At 45.2% G+C, this 17,769-nt stretch overlaps 1 protein-coding gene across 2 annotated transcripts in view; it reads right to left on the bottom strand.

Moving 5' to 3' along the window:
• Positions 1–221: 221 nt before the first annotated feature.
• RAMP3 (receptor activity modifying protein 3) overlaps positions 222–17,769 on the bottom strand; it is a 71,156-nt gene continuing 53,608 nt past the window's right edge. Inside the window, exon 4 of one of the 2 annotated variants that reach the window (XM_035102416.3) lies at positions 222–1,981. In XM_035102416.3, coding sequence (XP_034958307.1) covers positions 1,726–1,981 — 256 coding nt within the window. In that variant the 3' untranslated portion in view covers positions 222–1,725. Of the gene's footprint in view, positions 1,982–13,208; positions 15,263–17,769 lie in introns of those variants that run through there. The other variant, XM_088674843.1, reaches the window with a different exon arrangement.

Raw genomic sequence — 17,769 nt, 5'->3', positions numbered from 1 at the left:
AAATGGAATATTTAGTTTGGAGGGCACGTAAAATGTGGCAAATCTGGTGTTTACTCTGAGATTCAAAGTTGTTATATATATTTCCCATTTCATATTGACATCCATTTTCCCACATAGTATGTTTGTTGATGGAAGTTTGCTTCCCATCCTGTATGTGCAAATCTGTCTGGAAAGTTCATTTCCAAGTTCACAAATTCTAAAAGGCAAATATACTACTAACATAGTGGCAGTATTTTATTTATTTTTCCTAGTATTGTCTATTTAAAGCATATTACAAGCACAAAATACCCAAAGTTCTACAACGGTAGAAACAGTCCTAAAATTAACAAGAAAAAGAGAGGAGCCACTTTAACACATTCATAGTCAACCAAGTTTCTATCATTCTTCTTCCAGCTATGTAAAAAAAACCCCTGCGTCTTTCCAAAAGTTCATTCTGTACACTCCAGTTCCTTATGCCATCCTTTCAGACAGAAATACTGTTTTTTGGGGGGCAGGGGGCGGTGGGTGTGGGGGACTCCCTGGTCCTGAATGGAGTAACTGTGCCCCTGAAGGACCTGGTGTGCAGCCTGGGAGTCATTTTGGACTCACAGCTGTCCATGTCCAGGCACAGGTTAATTCTGTGTCCAGGGCGGCTGTCTACCAGCTCCATCTGGTACGCAGGCTGAGACCCTCCCTGCCCGCAGACTGTCTCACCAGAGTGGCGCATGCTCTGGTTATCTCCCGCTTGGACTCCCGCTTGGACTACTACTCTACATGGGGCTCCCTCTGAAGGTGACCCAGAAACTACAACTAATCCAGAATGTGTTAGCTAGACTCTGGACTGGGAGTGGCCACCAAGTGTTGGTGCTGACCTTTAAAGCCCTAAACAGCCTCGGCCTAGTATACCCGAAAAAGCGTCTCCACCCCCATCAGGACACTGAGGTCCAGCTCTGAGGGTCTTCTGGCAGTTCCCTCACTGTGAGAAGCAAAATTACAGGGAACCAGGCAGAGGGCTTTCTCGATGGTGGCACCTGCCCTGTGGAATGCCCTCCCACCAGATGTCAAGGAAATAAACAACCATCTGACTTTTAGAAGACACCTGAAGGTTTAGGGAAGCTTTTAATATTTGATGAATTATTGCATTTTTTAATATTTTGCTGGAAGCTGCCCAGAGTGGCTGGGGAAACCCAGCTAGATGGGTGGGGTATAAATAATGTATTATTATTATTATTATTATTATTATTATTATTATTATTAGCTGCTCCTTTTCACGGTGTGTTTTGGAAAACAGAAGTGTTGAAATCAAGTTCTTCAGCAACACTCATGTTACGGCTCTTTGGTCACAGAGGCCTGTAAAAATTCATGCTTCAAAGCCTTTAATATTTGTTTTTAATTCCAAAACAAACCCTGTAGTAAATACAATTTATTTATTTATTCATTTACATAAACAACATTCCATTATAGGTAGCAGGTTCAGATTATATTTTCAGTTTTTTCCATATGGCTTCTGTTACAGAAATATGCTTGTCAGCCATTTTGTTCATTGTCAAAACAATTTCTGCACTGTTAGAGAAGTACCAGTAATAGTTGCAGATTGTAGGCATGTGTGGCTGCATAAATATTCCTTTTATTGCTTGACACAGCTTAGAACTCTGTAAATATATAAAAATTCTTATTATTTTGCCATCAGTCATTCTAAAAACAAAGCTAAAATAAAAATAATAAAGAATGGTGATGAAGGTTTAGCTACACTAAAATATCATTTCTCTTACTGCACCATACCACTAGCCCAATCATGGCAATTGTCAAGAGAACTGGAATGAAAATCAGGGTGATCAAAATTTTATCTGGAGGATCTTCCCAATGCACTTTTTTTGAAGTACAGTTTGAAAAGAATTGTTTATGGATTCCAGTGATGAAGCCCTCAGCAATGGGGTTAGGCCAAAAGCACTTTGCTGTTGCAGCCTTGTGTTCTGTACAAAGGGTAAAGTTGTTGTAATACCTGAAGAGAAAAGAACATGAAAATAAGTTTGACAAATACATACGAAAAACTCTTCTGACAACTCTTTCCCTTCTTTCACTGCAGTCTAACAGATTCTTGACAAGGGATCTGTTTCCCCCCCAGCAATTTTCTTGCCACAGAAATGCAGCAACAATTTGGAGCTGGACAAATATTATCTATGCTGGGAGGACTCCATACCCAGCTCTTTCCTTGAATTATGCTAATCTATGACGGAAGATGGCCGAGCATTCCATCGCTCCGACTATCAAGGGGTAATTAGAGGCTGTTATGGGAGTAAAGCAGCCTCCCAAATGCTTCCCGGGGAATGGAAGATGCATTCTCATCTGCAGATGCCCACTACCCGGTCCCAAATTCGGAAGGAAGGAGGGGCTGGGGGGCACTGGAAGGAAAGCCCCCAAGATAGACTGGATCTCCCGGACGCTGTCTCCACCTGCATGTCAGGTTCCATGATTTAAGAGGAATAATTGGAATTAAAATTATGGACATGCTTCAGACGAAGAGGGGGAAGACACTGCCAAAAATTCAGCCACTGAGAGATAAGAGGATTTGAGGCAACATCGCATTAAAGACAGTGGTATGTCGGACGGAACAGAAAGGGGAGCGAGAGACTCTTCTTTTAAATTATGTTTTAAGATTTAGTTAACAAAACTTCCCTGGAAGAACCGTCTAAAATATCTAGAATAAGCGAGAAATTATAAAATACAAACTGTGTGGAAATTGAAATATATATAATTAAGGACTTATTTATATATTCTTTGATAAGCTTGCAAGATCAAAGCTTCCCTAATGTAGATTTCATCAGCAGCTGGAGTTTGTTAAAATTCTTTGTGGACGGTTTTAAGAAGATTTATGGCTTGTGACGCAGTTATAATTGAATCCACCATCTTGGGGCTGAGGCTGGGTTGTGGACGGGCAGTCATAGGGCGAGGGAGCCATTGGTATGGTATTAGATGTGTGTTTTCTATTTGGACTTGGCTGACCCTTTCCTGGAAAGACTGTAAATCTGCAACCGGAGAAATTAATGAGCAGACACTCGGACATGATTTATTGGATTTGGCTGAATATGGCAGCTGCCAGCATGGGAGAGACTGCAATGGAATTTATGGGGAAGCATAGACATAAAATCCACACAGAAATGGATATTGTTTGCTTAATCTCGCTTGTGAGAACATCTCAGAGGCCGTGAGAAGATCAAAGGATTATTGGAAATGATCTGGATTATTTTGGAGTATAATGATTGGAAAGGATTTGGACTATATTGATTAGAAAGGCAGTAATTAATCGATGATCAGAACCCTCTGATCTGAAGCATGGGAAGTGAAATTTTTTATAATTTGGCATAATATTTGGATTAATCGATATGCATTTGTATAATTTGACTAATTAATATGATATGATATGATTGGATTGTCAAAGTGAAAAATTTAATGCTAATCTATGTTATACTTCCATGTGGATATGCATGAGGGTTGCCACCTTTGGTCAGGCAAAATATGGGAGAAAACTGGGGCTAAACATTTACCTGGTGCAAAAATGACTTCAATACAATCCATTGCAATGATCAAATGGAAGCTATCAGTAACTGAAAACATTCTAACAACAATACTGAAAGGAAATGTTCCCACAAAAAGAGGACATTGCGGGGGGGCAGGTGTCTGCTGGAGGGGGGCAGAGCCTCAATTAATTATTTTTAATGTTTTTCAATACTTTTGAAAGTGAACAAGCCTTGGATTATTCACATGTGTTGGATTATTCACTATGATACCCTGCCACAGTATAAAGAGAAAATAAATAGTATATGCAGATATATGTTGGAAACTTCCAAACTGTATATATAGTAGAATATGCTGAAAGACATCCAGAATAATTCAGGAAAACAGAAGATGAATGCTTTTCAACACAAGCTATGTTAGAATTATATGTTGAAGTGTGTGAAGAGTTTTTGTGGTGATAAAGCTCCTGGCAGTGAGAGGCTGAGCAGCTGTGATGTCATATGGACTCCTTGCAAAATCCTAACTGTGGAAGGAATGAAAATTAGTAATAGAATATTCATTAATGACCACGTCTGTGTGAGGCAAAGACTCAAGGAAGTTGAGAAAATGCAGTGGACAAAGAAAACAGGAAACTGAGAAAGTACAGAGGAAAGAGGAAGAGGCCAAAGGAAAAGCTGGGCTGGGAATACAGAAACAAAAGGGGTGTGTAGAAAAAGCTCACACAAGTATGAAGGGCAGGAGAATTTTTATCTGTTGGGAGAAAAGGGGTGTGGCAGGAAGTAAGAAGCCAGAGGGCTGTGCAAGGCAGAAGGGAGCTGGCCAAGAGCTGGGATGGGTGGAGAAGGAAAGGAGCAATGGGCAGAAGAATGAAAAGCCAGGGGGATGCAGGAACGACCACTGATGGAGGCATATTTCCTCAAGAAATTCCTTCTTTCCCATAGAGCAGGGGTCCCCAGACTTACCCCGCAGTGGGCCGGTGTCCGCCGCGCCGACCGCGCGGCGGGCCGGAGGGCAGGGGAGTGCGCGCGCAGCGGGCCGGAGGGCGGGGGAGTGCGCGGCCGTGCGCATGCGCACACGCACACGGGCGGGGAAAAAATCGCCGAAAATCCATTTTGCGCATGCGTATGGGCCTCCCCCGACCCGGAAGTTCATCGGAAATGACCTCTTCTGGGTCGGGAGAGGCCCATACGCATGCGCAAAATGGATTTTCGGCGATTTTTTGCCGATTTTTCTGATCGTCGCCGTGCCGCGCGCCGTAAGAGCGGGCGGCGGCAGCGGGCGGCGGGGGTCGTCGCGGGCCGGATTGGGAGGCCGATTGGGCCGCATCCGGCCCGGGGGCTGTAGTTTGGGGACCCCTGCCATAGAGAATGGCAGTAGCCACACAAATAGGCATTGCTCTGGACAAATGACATGGGGACCTGCATTTTGGATTAAATATTTGTCAGCGGTGCTGACAAAGCTGAGTCTGGAGGTCATGAATGTTCCAAAGAAGATGGCAAAATATGTGAATGCAGTGAAAAAGGAACAGAGTAGGAACCAACTATCTACCACCCACATCTAATCTACAACATATTTAAACATAGGCAGGTGGAGGAAATGGCTGAGAAGGTTGAGGGCCAGAGTTGTTATAGGGGAATATATTGGTATTGTGATTTGTATCCTCAACATGTGGCTTCCATGCCAGCTGAGGCGATACAAGGATGGGAAAGGGTTTCTTATGTGTGTATCCCCACCTGGATGGCGAATCATAAATGGGTGCAGCTTGTCTAACTTCCCAACCAGATTCAAAATCTGAGGCTGCACAGGTTTTGTCCTTTCACAAAAGAGGACACTTCTGCCTAGCAGCTGTTCAGAAGAGAGATTTGCTCCTGTTTCCTGCCCAGCAGCTGGTTGGCAAGACTGCTGACTCTCAGAGCCCTGCCTGCTCCGTGGACTCTCTAGGGCGGGCAGGCAGGGGAACGGGACTATGTAGCACCCCCACCCCCACCTATACTATGGGAATAACAATACAGTGGTACCTCGGTTTATGAACGTAATCTGTTCCGGAAGTCCGTTCTTAAACCAAAACCGTTCTTAAACCCGAGGTGCACTTTCCCTAATGAGGCCTCTCGCCGCCAGTGCCCCTCCACCGTTTGGCTTCCTTTCGTAGACCGAGGTAAAGTTCACAAACCGTGACACTACTTCTGGTTTTGCGGAGTTCATAAACCGAATCGTTCTTAAACAGTACTGTTCTTAAACTGAGATACCACTGTATTGAACAAGGTTAAAGGCCCTGAACACTTTAAACCCTTTAAACTTTAACGTTATTATTAGATGCATTGGTCTGAAAATAAATTGTTCAGATTATTTAGAGGTTTTAAGAATTACACATCAATTTAAAAATAATTAATCCAGATATGTGAGTCTGTAGAAAGTGCAATTGTTTGCCTCCCCAGGTCAAATATCTTGAAAGGCACCCTGTATTTTATGCAACTTTTAGATAAATGATTTGCTCAGCCTAATTACATACAAAATTAATTTAAAGGATAGATGATTCATGTTTGGGGGTGGTGTGGTATTTCAATTATCCCCCCCCCCAAATCACTGTGGGAAGGAAAAGAACTCTGGTCATCTTCACCCCCGTTTCCTGCTTCTTCACAGAGGACATGAGTAGCAGCTGCCCTGTGAGCAAGAAAAGGCAATGGCAGTGAGACAAATGATAATCATAATCACTTTCTTACATGGGCTATTTGAAGATCACATGCAATTTAATTATTTGTTCTTTAGCCTTCATGGTTGAAGAGCAGAGTGAAAATTAGTAAAGAAGTAAATAAAAAGTTTCTCATAAATCAAATGCAAGACTGTTGATTCCCTGGGATCCTCGTGAGCATGTCCTGTGCATCTCATCATGTTACACTGAGCCAAAAAAGCTGGTCTCTCATTTTCCCAAACTACTCAATTTCAACAGTACAGTTCTTCCAAACAGTTTATCTTTAGCTCCATTTTCAGGTCACACATTCCCAGCTCCAGACATTTTTATAAATACTATTAAAACAACAGATGTAAACAAAATTGTACATTAGGAGGGGCTTTACTAAAGGAGTGAGTGCTCTTTAATCAACACCCCCCCCCCAGCTGTTTTGGGGAGCTAATGATCATCGCACTCAAACACATTGTGCATAGCAATTGTAGGTATCACAATCTGGAAAGGCTTAGCTCCTCCACATCTTAAGTGAAGATCCTCTTGTATTATACAGCTGCAATTGAAATTATTCCAACCCCATTGCAAATCAGGTTTATTTTCAAAATTTACAGACTTTGCAATGAGAAAATCAAACAAAAGCAATTGAAATAGCTCAAACAAATGCTTTAAGTGGTTCCCCCAAAATCAACCGACATTGCAAATTATACTGGTTTCTCCAGTCTCACTATTATTCAACCCCTTCATGGCAAGCACCTTAGGTTGCACTCAGGCAAGGACAAAAGATAGTCAAAACGACACCGGGTTGAGTTCTAGAGAAAGAGCTTTAATCTCTATATAGAGAGACTCCTGATGACAAGAGTAAAAAGACACTTTTACATGAGGCTTTTTATCCACTCCTTTGTGCTCTCCCCCCCCCCTGTAAGTGTGTGCACGCAAATTGCAAGTCCATATTAGGGAAATCCGTATCCTGTTCTTCTTGTGCGCAAGCACATCCTGACTGAACAAGGCCTTCAGAAGACTATGCGTCAGTCAAACTAACAACTCTCAGTGTCAGGCTCCTCTGCTGATAAAGCCTTTTTTTTCTGTGTTCCAGACAAAGTCAGCTCTTAGCCTTGATAGCACAGAGGCACACAACCTTTGACACATAGAGGCATAGAAGCAAAGGGGAATATGGGGGGGGGGGGCTGAGCCATACACTCAGAATTATAAAATGCAGGCAATGCAGACTATAGGATCAGACTTGGCTCAATAATACAATTGGCAATTCTTTCCCTTCATTCCCCACTTTTCCTTTTCGGACCGACGGAGCCTTCGCCCATCGCGTCCATGGTGGTATTGGTTGATATTCTCATATCATCTCTCATGCATCATCTTTTGCACACATTGCAAAGCAGGGATACACAAGCAAATGAGCAATAAGATTAGCAGAGAACCCTCCTCGGTTGGGGGGACCAGTCAATGGCTAGCAACAGCAATGGCTAGCACACAGTCTGTATGTAAATAGTGAGATTTATTCCAAATAGACAAAACAAAGGCAAGTAACCACAAGAAAGACTGCAACTTCCTGCTCAAGACCACTAGTTAATCAGATGATGACTCATCTAGCTCTCTAGCATGAGTCCACCTCCTTTTATTCCTACGCTCGAACAACGCCCTCTGCCTCTCTCTCTGTAATTGCCATTTCCTCTTATCCTGTAACCCTCCCCTCCTACGTTCCTGTAACTTTAAAGAACTAGGAACAGACTCGGACAAACTCTCTTCTGAGGTTTGAGTTATTTCTGCCATTTGCTCACCCCTCCCAGCCAGTTCCTTTATCAAAGCAAGCCTCCCTTCCAGTTCCGGGCTATCAGCCAAGTCCGACAGCTGAGCCTCATTAGTTATCGGCTCTAACCTAACATCATCCCCCCCTCTAGGGGCCTCCTCTCCTTCCTCCCGCCTCCGCACTTCCTTACTTGGGGCATTATGAGATACCTCCCACCATTCTCCCTCTTCACTTCCCCAATAACTGCAACCCGGTTGCGACTCTTCTACTTCCTCCTCCTCTTCAAACCCACCATTCACTTCAGCTTCCCAGTCTGCCTGTTCTGCCTGCTCCTCTACCCAACCCCGGGGTTTGGGTTTATTAGGGTACCTACGGTGAAATTCTCTCTGCAGCCTAGATGCATGTATATCACTCGCATTCACCCACGAGTTCTCCTCTGGTCCGTACCCTTTCCAAGCCACCAAATACTGTACCCCCCTGCCCCTTCTACAAGAGTCCAATAGCTGAACCACTTCATATTCCGGTTCACCCTCCACCCAGATGGGCAAAGGTGGTGGCTCCTTCCTCTTCTGATACCGGTGTCTTGGCGTTACTAGCGATAAGAGTGACCGATGGAACACCGGATACATCTTCATTGAAGTCGGTAAACGTAACTTATATGAAACAGGATTTATTTGTTCCAACACTTCGAATGGCCCTACCCGTTGCGGCAGTAACTTCTTACAACGTCCCTTGCTCGGCCAATCTTTAGTGGATAGCCAAACTTGGTCCCCTACCCTTATCTCCTTGCCCACTTGCCGGTGTTTATCAGCTTCGGCCTTATACAGAGCCTTCGCTTTTTCTAGCTGTTCTCGCAGAATACTGTGCAACGCTTCCATTTCTTCTGCGAACTGTTCAGCTGCAGGCACTGCCAGTCCATCTCCCTGACCCGGAAACACCCGTGGATGTCGCCCATGGCAGGCAAAAAATGGCGTCTGCTGTGTAGAAGCATGCACGGCATTATTATAAGCAAACTCAGCCAACGCTAGTTTCCCAACCCAGTCATCCTGTTGATAATTCACGTAACAACGTAGGTACTGTTGCAACGTCGCGTTCGTCCGTTCGGCCTCTCCGTTTGTCTGAGGATGCCGAGCCGATGAGAGGCACACCTCCACCTTCAGCAATTGCATCAGTCTCCTCCAAAACTGGGAGGTAAACTGCGTTCCCCTATCAGACACAATCTTCTGCGGCAATCCATGCAATTTGAACACATGTTCTATGAAGAGTTGCGCGGTCTCCTGTGCCGACGGTAATTTCTTGCAAGGAACAAAGTGTGCCATCTTGGAGAACAGATCTACTACCACCCAAACCACTGTCTGTTTCTGCGACTCGGGCAAATCAGTGATAAAGTCCATAGCAATGCCTTCCCACGGTGCTTGTGGTGTGGGCAGTGGTTGAAGTAGCCCGGCTGGTGTTTCGCGAGGTCTTTTGGACCGTTGGCACACTTCACATGCCCGGACATACTCCTTGACCTCCTCCTGCATCCGTGGCCACCAAAAATCCCTTGATACCAGACGTTCCGTCTTCCACTGCCCAAAATGTCCTGCTGTTGGACTGTCATGGCATTGTCTCAGCACCCTCGCACGAAGCTCTCCCTCTGGCACATAGAGAGCTTCCCCCTTGTACAGCAGCCCTCCTCTCTCAGTAAACTCCTTCCCTTGGACTTCCCCCTTACGTATTGCCTTCCTCTTCTCTTGAGCGAACCCATCCTTCTGCATTTGTTGGAGAAAGTCTGACCGTTCTAATGCAGTCATTGTTGCTAGCTGCAGTTGTTCGGGGCTCAGGATCAATCTCCGTTCTAACCCGGTCTCTATTTCGGAATACTCCGGTTTTCGGGACAATGCATCCGCCCGCTGGTTCTGAGCACTAGACACATACTTAATCCGGAAATTGAACCTGGCAAAGAATTGCGCCCACCTAATCTGTCGTTGGTTCAATTGACGAGCCGTCTGCCAGTACTCTAGGTTTTTATGATCAGTGCGTACCTCCACCTGATGCTGCGCCCCTTCCAAGAAATGCCGCCAAGTTTGTAGAGCATCCTTTATTGCCAACAACTCTCTCTCCCATATAGTATAATTTTGTTCTGACGAGTTTAATTTCCTTGAGTGAAAGGCACATGGTCTCAGTTCCCCTTTGTCATCTTCCTGGAGAAGCACCGCCCCAATCGCTTTGTCCGAAGCATCAGTTTCCACGACCATCGGCTTGTACGGGTCTGGGTGAGCCAAGTATCTTTCCTCCACAAACAAGTTCTTAAGTCTCTCAAACGCCCTCTGGGCTTCCTCAGTCCATTTAAACGCCTTTTTGCCTTTCAAACAATCTGTTATCGGTGCTGTAAGGCCTGAGTACCTTGGTATAAACTTCCGATAGTAATTGGCAAACCCCAAGAATCTTTGTACATCTTTTCGAGTCTTGGGTCTTTGCCATGACACTACTGCCTGAACCTTTGCTGGATCCATGTGCACCCCCTCTGGGGTGATTCTATAGCCTAAGAACTCCACTTCTGTTACGTGAAAGTGGCATTTCTCCAACTTAGCGTACAATCGATGTTCTCTTAGACGCTCTAACACTTCCTTCACATGTTGTACGTGTTCTTCCAGACTCTCCGAGTAGATTAATAGGTCATCTAAATAAGCAAGGACCGAACGATCCAACAAGTCAGACAACACGTAATTAATAAATGCCTGAAAGGTGGCCGTGCCCGACTGTAGTCCAAACGGCATGACAAGATATTCAAATGTGCCGTACCTGGTGTTAAAGGCCGTCTTCCATTCATCTCCCTCTCTTACTCGTATCAAATTATATGCCCCCCTCAAGTCCAGTTTTGTAAAAATTTTAGCCGACCGTAATCTTTCCAGCAAATCCCCAATTCGTGGCAACGGATAACGACTGGGAATCATGTGCTGGTTGATCTTCCTGTAATCAACTACAAGTCTTTTCTCAGAAGTGTTCTTCTTATCCACAAAGAAAATTGGAGCTCCTCCCGGAGTCTTGGTAGGCCGTATGAAACCCCGTTCCAAATTTTTTCGCAGGAACTCCCTCAGTTCTGCCAACTCCACTTCTGACATAGCGTAGATACGGCTGGCGGGTATCTCGGCCCCTGGCACCAGATCTATTTTGCAATCATACTGGCGATGCGGTGGTAACCGATCTGCCTCCTTCTCGCAGAATACGTCTCTAAAAGACTTATACTGTGGGGGTATTTGTCTCTCTTCCCCAGTGAGCGGACCACAGTCTGGCGTACCATTGGCCTCACCATTCTTCTCCGCCCTGATTCCCAAACAATGTAGTCGGCAATACACCGACGAAAAGGTCATCGATCTCTGGCCCCAGGAGATCATCGGATCATGACGGGATAGCCAACTCATCCCCAAAACCACGGGGTAGGAATTCAACCTGGTGATATGGAATGCAATGACCTCTCGGTGTCCCGGCAGTTCTAGACCAATTGGCATTGTGGCCTCTGACACACAGCCAGACAGCAACACTCTACCATCAATAGTTCTAACTTCTAAAGGTTCTTCCAATGATTGTGTCTCTATTCCCAACCTGCTCACCAAGTCCATGTCTATAAAATCAGTCGAGGCTCCAGAATCAATAAGAACTTCCACACGCTCGCCCCTTCCATCTGGGAGTCGTAGCGTTGCGAATGCTGTAATTACTGGTAAGATCGGTCCAGGTGGAAGCCCTTCGGGTCTCTTTTCCCCCAACCCGAGGCCTCCAGAACGGGCTGGGTCATCTCGTTTCCCGACTGCTCCACTATGCCCTCTCCAGGTGTTGTTACATTTGTGCCAGACAGCGCACCTCGGTTTCTTCCTACAGTACACTGACGAGCCATGTGATTGGGGGAGCCGCAGATAAAGCACAACCGATCTCTCCACCTTCTCTCTCTCTCAGCGTGTGTAATACTAGGTGTTGTACCCCTTCTGATAGAACTACGTTGCATGGGTGCTTCTTCCTCCACCCTTCGTGAATCCGGCAGCTCTAAGGGCACAAATGTCCTGCGGCTCTCTGACCTTCCTTGGCCCCTATGCAACCTGTCCAGCGATTGGAACCTCAGGTCTAGTTGCAAGGCGACTTGTGCCACCTCTTCCAAGGTCTTCAACCCAGGATTTTTTGCCAACTCCACCCGAATCTCTTCACTGAGTCCCGCCTTAAATAATCCAACCAAGGCCTTTCCTTCCCAGCCTAGTTGTCTAGCAAGTCTCACAAAAGAGGACCAGAACTGTGCTACAGTTCCCTTTCCTTGCTTAAGGCTCAAGAACTCCTGTTCCCACTCTGCTTCTTGTGCAGGATTCCTGAACATGCTATCCAGAAGCTTCAAGAAGGCTGATAAGTTGGTGAGCACTCGGTCATTAGACATTAGGTAAGGGGCAATACACTGCCGTGCCTTCCCTTCCAAAAGCCCCACCACCAGGGCCACTCTGGCATCATCATCTCTGTATTCTTCTCCCTTAAGCCTTAAATAATACAAGCAGGAAGCCCGAAATGAATCATACTCTGCACCGCTCCCACCAAAACGTGGGGGAAGGGGAACAAAATTCTTTGCCACTTGCCTGCCAGATAAGTCAGAGAGTTGTCTTGCTTGTTCTGAGGTCACTCCTTCCAGCCGTGCTAATCTTGCCTTCAACTCTTGGTTCTCTGCCCAGAGAGCTTCAGTATTATCTTCTAACTTCATCTCCATTGCTGTTGCGCCGACTGATAAATCCCCAGCCGGTTGTTGCTTCTCCTTTTCTTCCATTCTTGCTTAAATCTACGTGCTTCCCCTTCAGCAGCAAGTTAGATGAGTCATGCTGTAAGCAACAGCAATGGCTAGCACACAGTCTGTATGTAAATAGTGAGATTTATTCCAAATAGACAAAACAAAGGCAAGTAACCACAAGAAAGACTGCAACTTCCTGCTCAAGACCACTAGTTAATCAGATGATGACTCATCTAGCTCTCTAGCATGAGTCCACCTCCTTTTATTCCTACGCTCGAACAACGCCCTCTGCCTCTCTCTCTGTAATTGCCATTTCCTCTTATCCTGTAACCCTCCCCTCCTACGTTCCTGTAACTTTAAAGAACTAGGAACAGACTCGGACAAACTCTCTTCTGAGGTTTGAGTTATTTCTGCCATTTGCTCACCCCTCCCAGCCAGTTCCTTTATCAAAGCAAGCCTCCCTTCCAGTTCCGGGCTATCAGCCAAGTCCGACAGCTGAGCCTCATTAGTTATCGGCTCTAACCTAACACGTTCCAGGTTTGAACCTGCATATGGGACTATCTGCTCTGGAAACCACTGATCTTTTCCCCACTGCTGACATCGGGCGTTGGGCAAGCAGGCCACAAGGCCGGCCCGCTGCTGGGCTGCTACCCGCCCATGGTGGTGGTGGCGGCATTGGGCATCTGGTCACTCTCAGATTGCCCTCCATATGGGGTGCCCTTTCCATATGTTCCAAATACTGGGTATGGTCTCATTCTATGGCTCCAGCACAGCGCATTCACAAGCTCCAACGTGCAGACTGTGCAGTTGGTTTGGCTAGCTGAATAAGCCACTATTTCTGCCATTTATAGCCACTTATTATAGGCTCTAGAAACCGTTCTCTGGTGGTTGGGCTCTCATTAACTGTTGTTGGGCCCCACGTTGGCCCCCCCCCATTAACTGTTTGGTTTCCAGGTGTAATTTAACCATGCCAAACACAGAAACGCCACTTTAGCTCAAACTATGCCCACCCATAGGCCCATCCTTTACTTAAGGTGACTTGGTGACCTTAGCCAATGCAATCCTCTATTGGCTAAACTGGGTCACTGCATATGGGCTCACTAGTATTGTGTTCAGGTGGCTGTAGTTATTATAACCCCATAACCTTCATGAACTTGCCCATCCGCCCTCTGGGGCAGATCTTTCCTCAATGTGCTCTCCTTAAAACATGACTAACTGGGAGGGTCCCTTCCTCACACACTTCTATACATCCACATTAGCACAAGACAAGGCATTACAATATCTGCAGGTTGGGAGGCAAAAACAGGTAGGGCAACCGTCCTCTACGTTGGGGAGCGCTGCTGGCGCCCCTCCCATCCACTGTTGCTGCTGCACTGGTCTTCTTCTCGGTCTTCTCCCTCTGTATGTTGCGAAAGCAGCGGCCAAAAGAGTGTCCAGACTGTGGTCCCTTGGAGATTGTAGAGGACTCTCATTATGCTCAGAGTCAGCTGGTTTGCACATACTGTGGCTTCATTCTGACTGAAGGGCTTCTCACAGCCGGATGTAGGCAGTCTCTTGGCAATCTCTCGAGACTGATGTCAACAGGGCAGTCCTTTTTGTTTCTTCGCTCCACAAAACAGAATCCCAGAACTTCTGTGGCTTATTTACAGTGGTACCTTGGTTTATGAACTTAATCCCTTCCGGAAGTCTCTTCTTAAACCAAAGCCATTCTTAAACTAAGGCGCGCTTTCCCTAATGAGGCCATTCCACCGTTCGGATTCCGTTCTTAGACTGAGGTAAATTTCACAAACCGGGACACTATTTCTGGTTTTGCAGAGTTCGTAAACCGAATCGTTCTTAAACAGGACTGTTTTTAAACCAAGGACACATGGTTTTGAGCATTTCAGAGCTGAGTTTTGTTGTGCTTTGGGGTCAGTAGTGGTGAACGTCTTGGAGTTCTGGCATGGAAATCTTCTGCATTTAGTACACACCTTACTGTGCTCACTGAAACCTCAGTGCCTGCTGCCACCATGTCTTGTTGCAGCTCTTCTACAGTCACCCAAGGGTTTTCCACAGCCTGCCTTCTCAGAATTCTTGTTGCTGCTGCAAATAGCTTGCTTTTTCTGCCCTGTCCAAGTTGTGTAACCACTGTTCATTAACTCTGAACTTGTGAACTATGCTCCCAACAATGTCTCTAGGAACATGCAGTGCCTTCACTATTTTCTTGTATCCTGCTCCTTGTTTGTGAAGGGCGATGATCTCTTACCTTCTTGGACAATTCTCTTGACTTAGTCATATGTCTAACATGCAGCCAAATTTGACATTCTGCAGCCCCCCAGCTAGTTCAGGTATTTCAGGTGTTCCAGCTCACGTGGTGCAACTGATGAAGCCCTTGATTACTTGCATCAGGTGTGCTTGAGACAGCACCTGTTGTATTTGTGTTGTTGTGAGGGATGCTATTTAGGGGGTTGAGTAGGGGCCTGAAGAAGCCAGTATAAGTTGCATTTTCAATTGAATTTGGGGATACCACTTGAAGTGTCCATTGTGTTGAGATGTTTCAATTGTTTTGTTTGATTTGCTCTAGAGGGGGAATCATGAGACATGTCTGATGGCAGAAAACAACACAAAAGTCAATGTATTAATCTAAGATGTCCACGAGCTTTTGAAAGAGCAGAAAGGCGGCAACTGGTCCTAAAAAATAAAATAAAATGCTATTCCCCCCAGCAATTTAGTAACTACATCTTGTTTAATTTTTTATTTTACTTTAAATACCGGGGGTGGGGTGGGGTGTCCGGCATGGGTATGTTAAAAACAAGTTATGCCTCTTGCTTATCAATATAAATTAACATTTGAAGTTAACATAATTTTCTATCAAAATCATTGTTATATCTATGCTACTAGCTTGACCATTACATAGTTTGATCATGACAAACATAAAATGACACTATTCATCCACTATGCTTCTAATATGTTAACCAGCAGTAAGGTCACAGTGCTAAGTAATGTGTGCTGGATTTTTAAGAGACACCCCCAGAGGAGAAATAAAAGCCTTTCTGGAAACATCTTGGTTTTAAGTGCAGTGAAATCATTATCGCTAGCCTGCATAATCACTAGCCTGCATCATGTGGATGAACATCATAATACAGCAGCTAACACAATCCCAACTTCCAAGGAAATGGCAGGCAACTGTATCCAGATTGGAAAAGTTTCCACACATGAGGCTTAATACTTGCAAGACAATTATTCAGTATAGAAAGACCAGCTCATCTTCTCTGGCCATGAACTTACTATGCATAGAAGGCAATATCAAAAAGAGATTTACTGAAATGTATTAACCACATCATTTTTTTTCTTAAGTAATAGGGGATGAATTTTCATCAGAACCATAGTTTGTGGGGTGGGAGGGTTTAACATTTTCTTCCCCTGCTGCAATCCTGACAAAAGTCCTGAAGAAAAACGCAAGTTCCATCAAGGAGCTTTGCTATTTGCAGGTAGGTGCTAACCAACTAAAAGTTCTGCTAGTACAATGACTTTTTGCTTCCCAATGGAGCTTCCTCACCTCCTCTGCTCCCCTCACTACCCCTAAATGCCAGAGGTTCTCCAAAATGCCAGCAAGGCATTCTGAGCAACAAAAAAATGAGTGAGAGACAGATGTTAGCAGAGAGGGGAAGGCATGTCACAGAACTTCAAAAATTCTGTAGAATGTTCCAATTATTTAGAATGATATAATTTAGCTGTCACGAAAACATGATCTTCTGTTTGTGAAACAACAATAAGCATGTTGAAATTCAGTAGACCAAGAGAACAGGACTGATCTGCATATCCTTATCTTGCACAGCAACTACTCAATAAAGTTTAATTTAGCAAAATTTACCAAGATTATTTTCTTCTTTTAAGAACCAGTCTTTCTTGGCTGGAGGGAAGTCACACATGTCCTTTCTGGATAGAATATTGGAACTCCAAATATAAATGATCTCACCTCATCTCAAATACATTTAGAGCAATGCCATTGAAAGTCAAGAGATTTTTATTCAGCATAATGATAATTATTGTTAGTCTTCATTGTCACAAACACATCTGTTCTATTCATTACTCCTTGCAGACAAACACAGCTGTGAGCTGAAGAAAATTTATAGCAGAAGGAAGAGGTATTTGACATAGTCTACTGAAGATCCTGTCAACAGAGTTGAGGGTAAACACAGTTTTAAGGATCCTGAACAATATATTTGAAGACCCAGTGATGGTATTTTATTGTCACAATACATATGCTTTATTTCCTTGCCCACACCTGCAGTGATTGTAAATATTTTGCTTAAGAGAAAAAAACATTCTTATGGAAATCTGTTTGGTTAGGTTTCAATTCTTTATTCTACTCTTACTGTAGTTAAAACACAATTTACTAGTCACATTTTATCAATGACACTTGCAATATTAGCAATAGGGTTCTTGTGGAATTGTGGAGATTGAAAGGGCATATACACTCACAGCAGCTCAAAGCTGACAGTATCACTTGGGTGCAACAGCTTTAAGCCAGGAGCAAAACCAGGCTTTATTTCAACGGACGAACTAAACCAGGTGAGGGTAGCTGATGGGTCTTAAACCCTCAGTGAACTCACCCTGTGTGTGAAGACAGGCTCTGGCGGATTGCATAGATGAGACCAACGGTTAAGAAGGTAGTTATTGTGCACAGGGGCATAGCAAGGGAGGGGCGATAGGGGTGAGCTGGCACCACCTCCCCACCTCCACTGACGACAGCCGCCGCGGAGAGGCCCCGCTACGCAGCAGAGCCGCTGGCAAACATCCCCAGCCCCGCACGGGGAGGCAGCCGCTGTGGGGGTGCCAAGGCCCGCAGGCGGCTCTCCTGCACAGCATGCATGCGTGGAGCTGCTGCACATGGCACACACATCGCACGCTTTCTGTGCATGAGTTGTGTGCAGCAAAGCCCCCGGTGCCGCCCCGGGCCCCGAAAAGTCTTTGTCCACCAGTGATTGTGCAAGCTGTGGAGGGAATAGAGGGGTAGATGGGACTCATTAACCTGGGAAGGGAGCCCACCTGGGAGAAATAAACTCTGATCCTAAACCTCCACTGCCTTGTGGGACATATTTGAGAGAA

The sequence above is a fragment of the Zootoca vivipara genome, chromosome 7 (genome assembly GCF_965207765.1).
Source record: "Zootoca vivipara chromosome 7, rZooViv2.hap1.1, whole genome shotgun sequence".
Taxonomy (NCBI): Eukaryota; Metazoa; Chordata; class Lepidosauria; order Squamata; family Lacertidae; genus Zootoca; species Zootoca vivipara.
The sequence above is the reverse complement of the archived record's forward strand: the minus strand, read 5'-3'. Positions and strand labels throughout refer to the sequence as shown.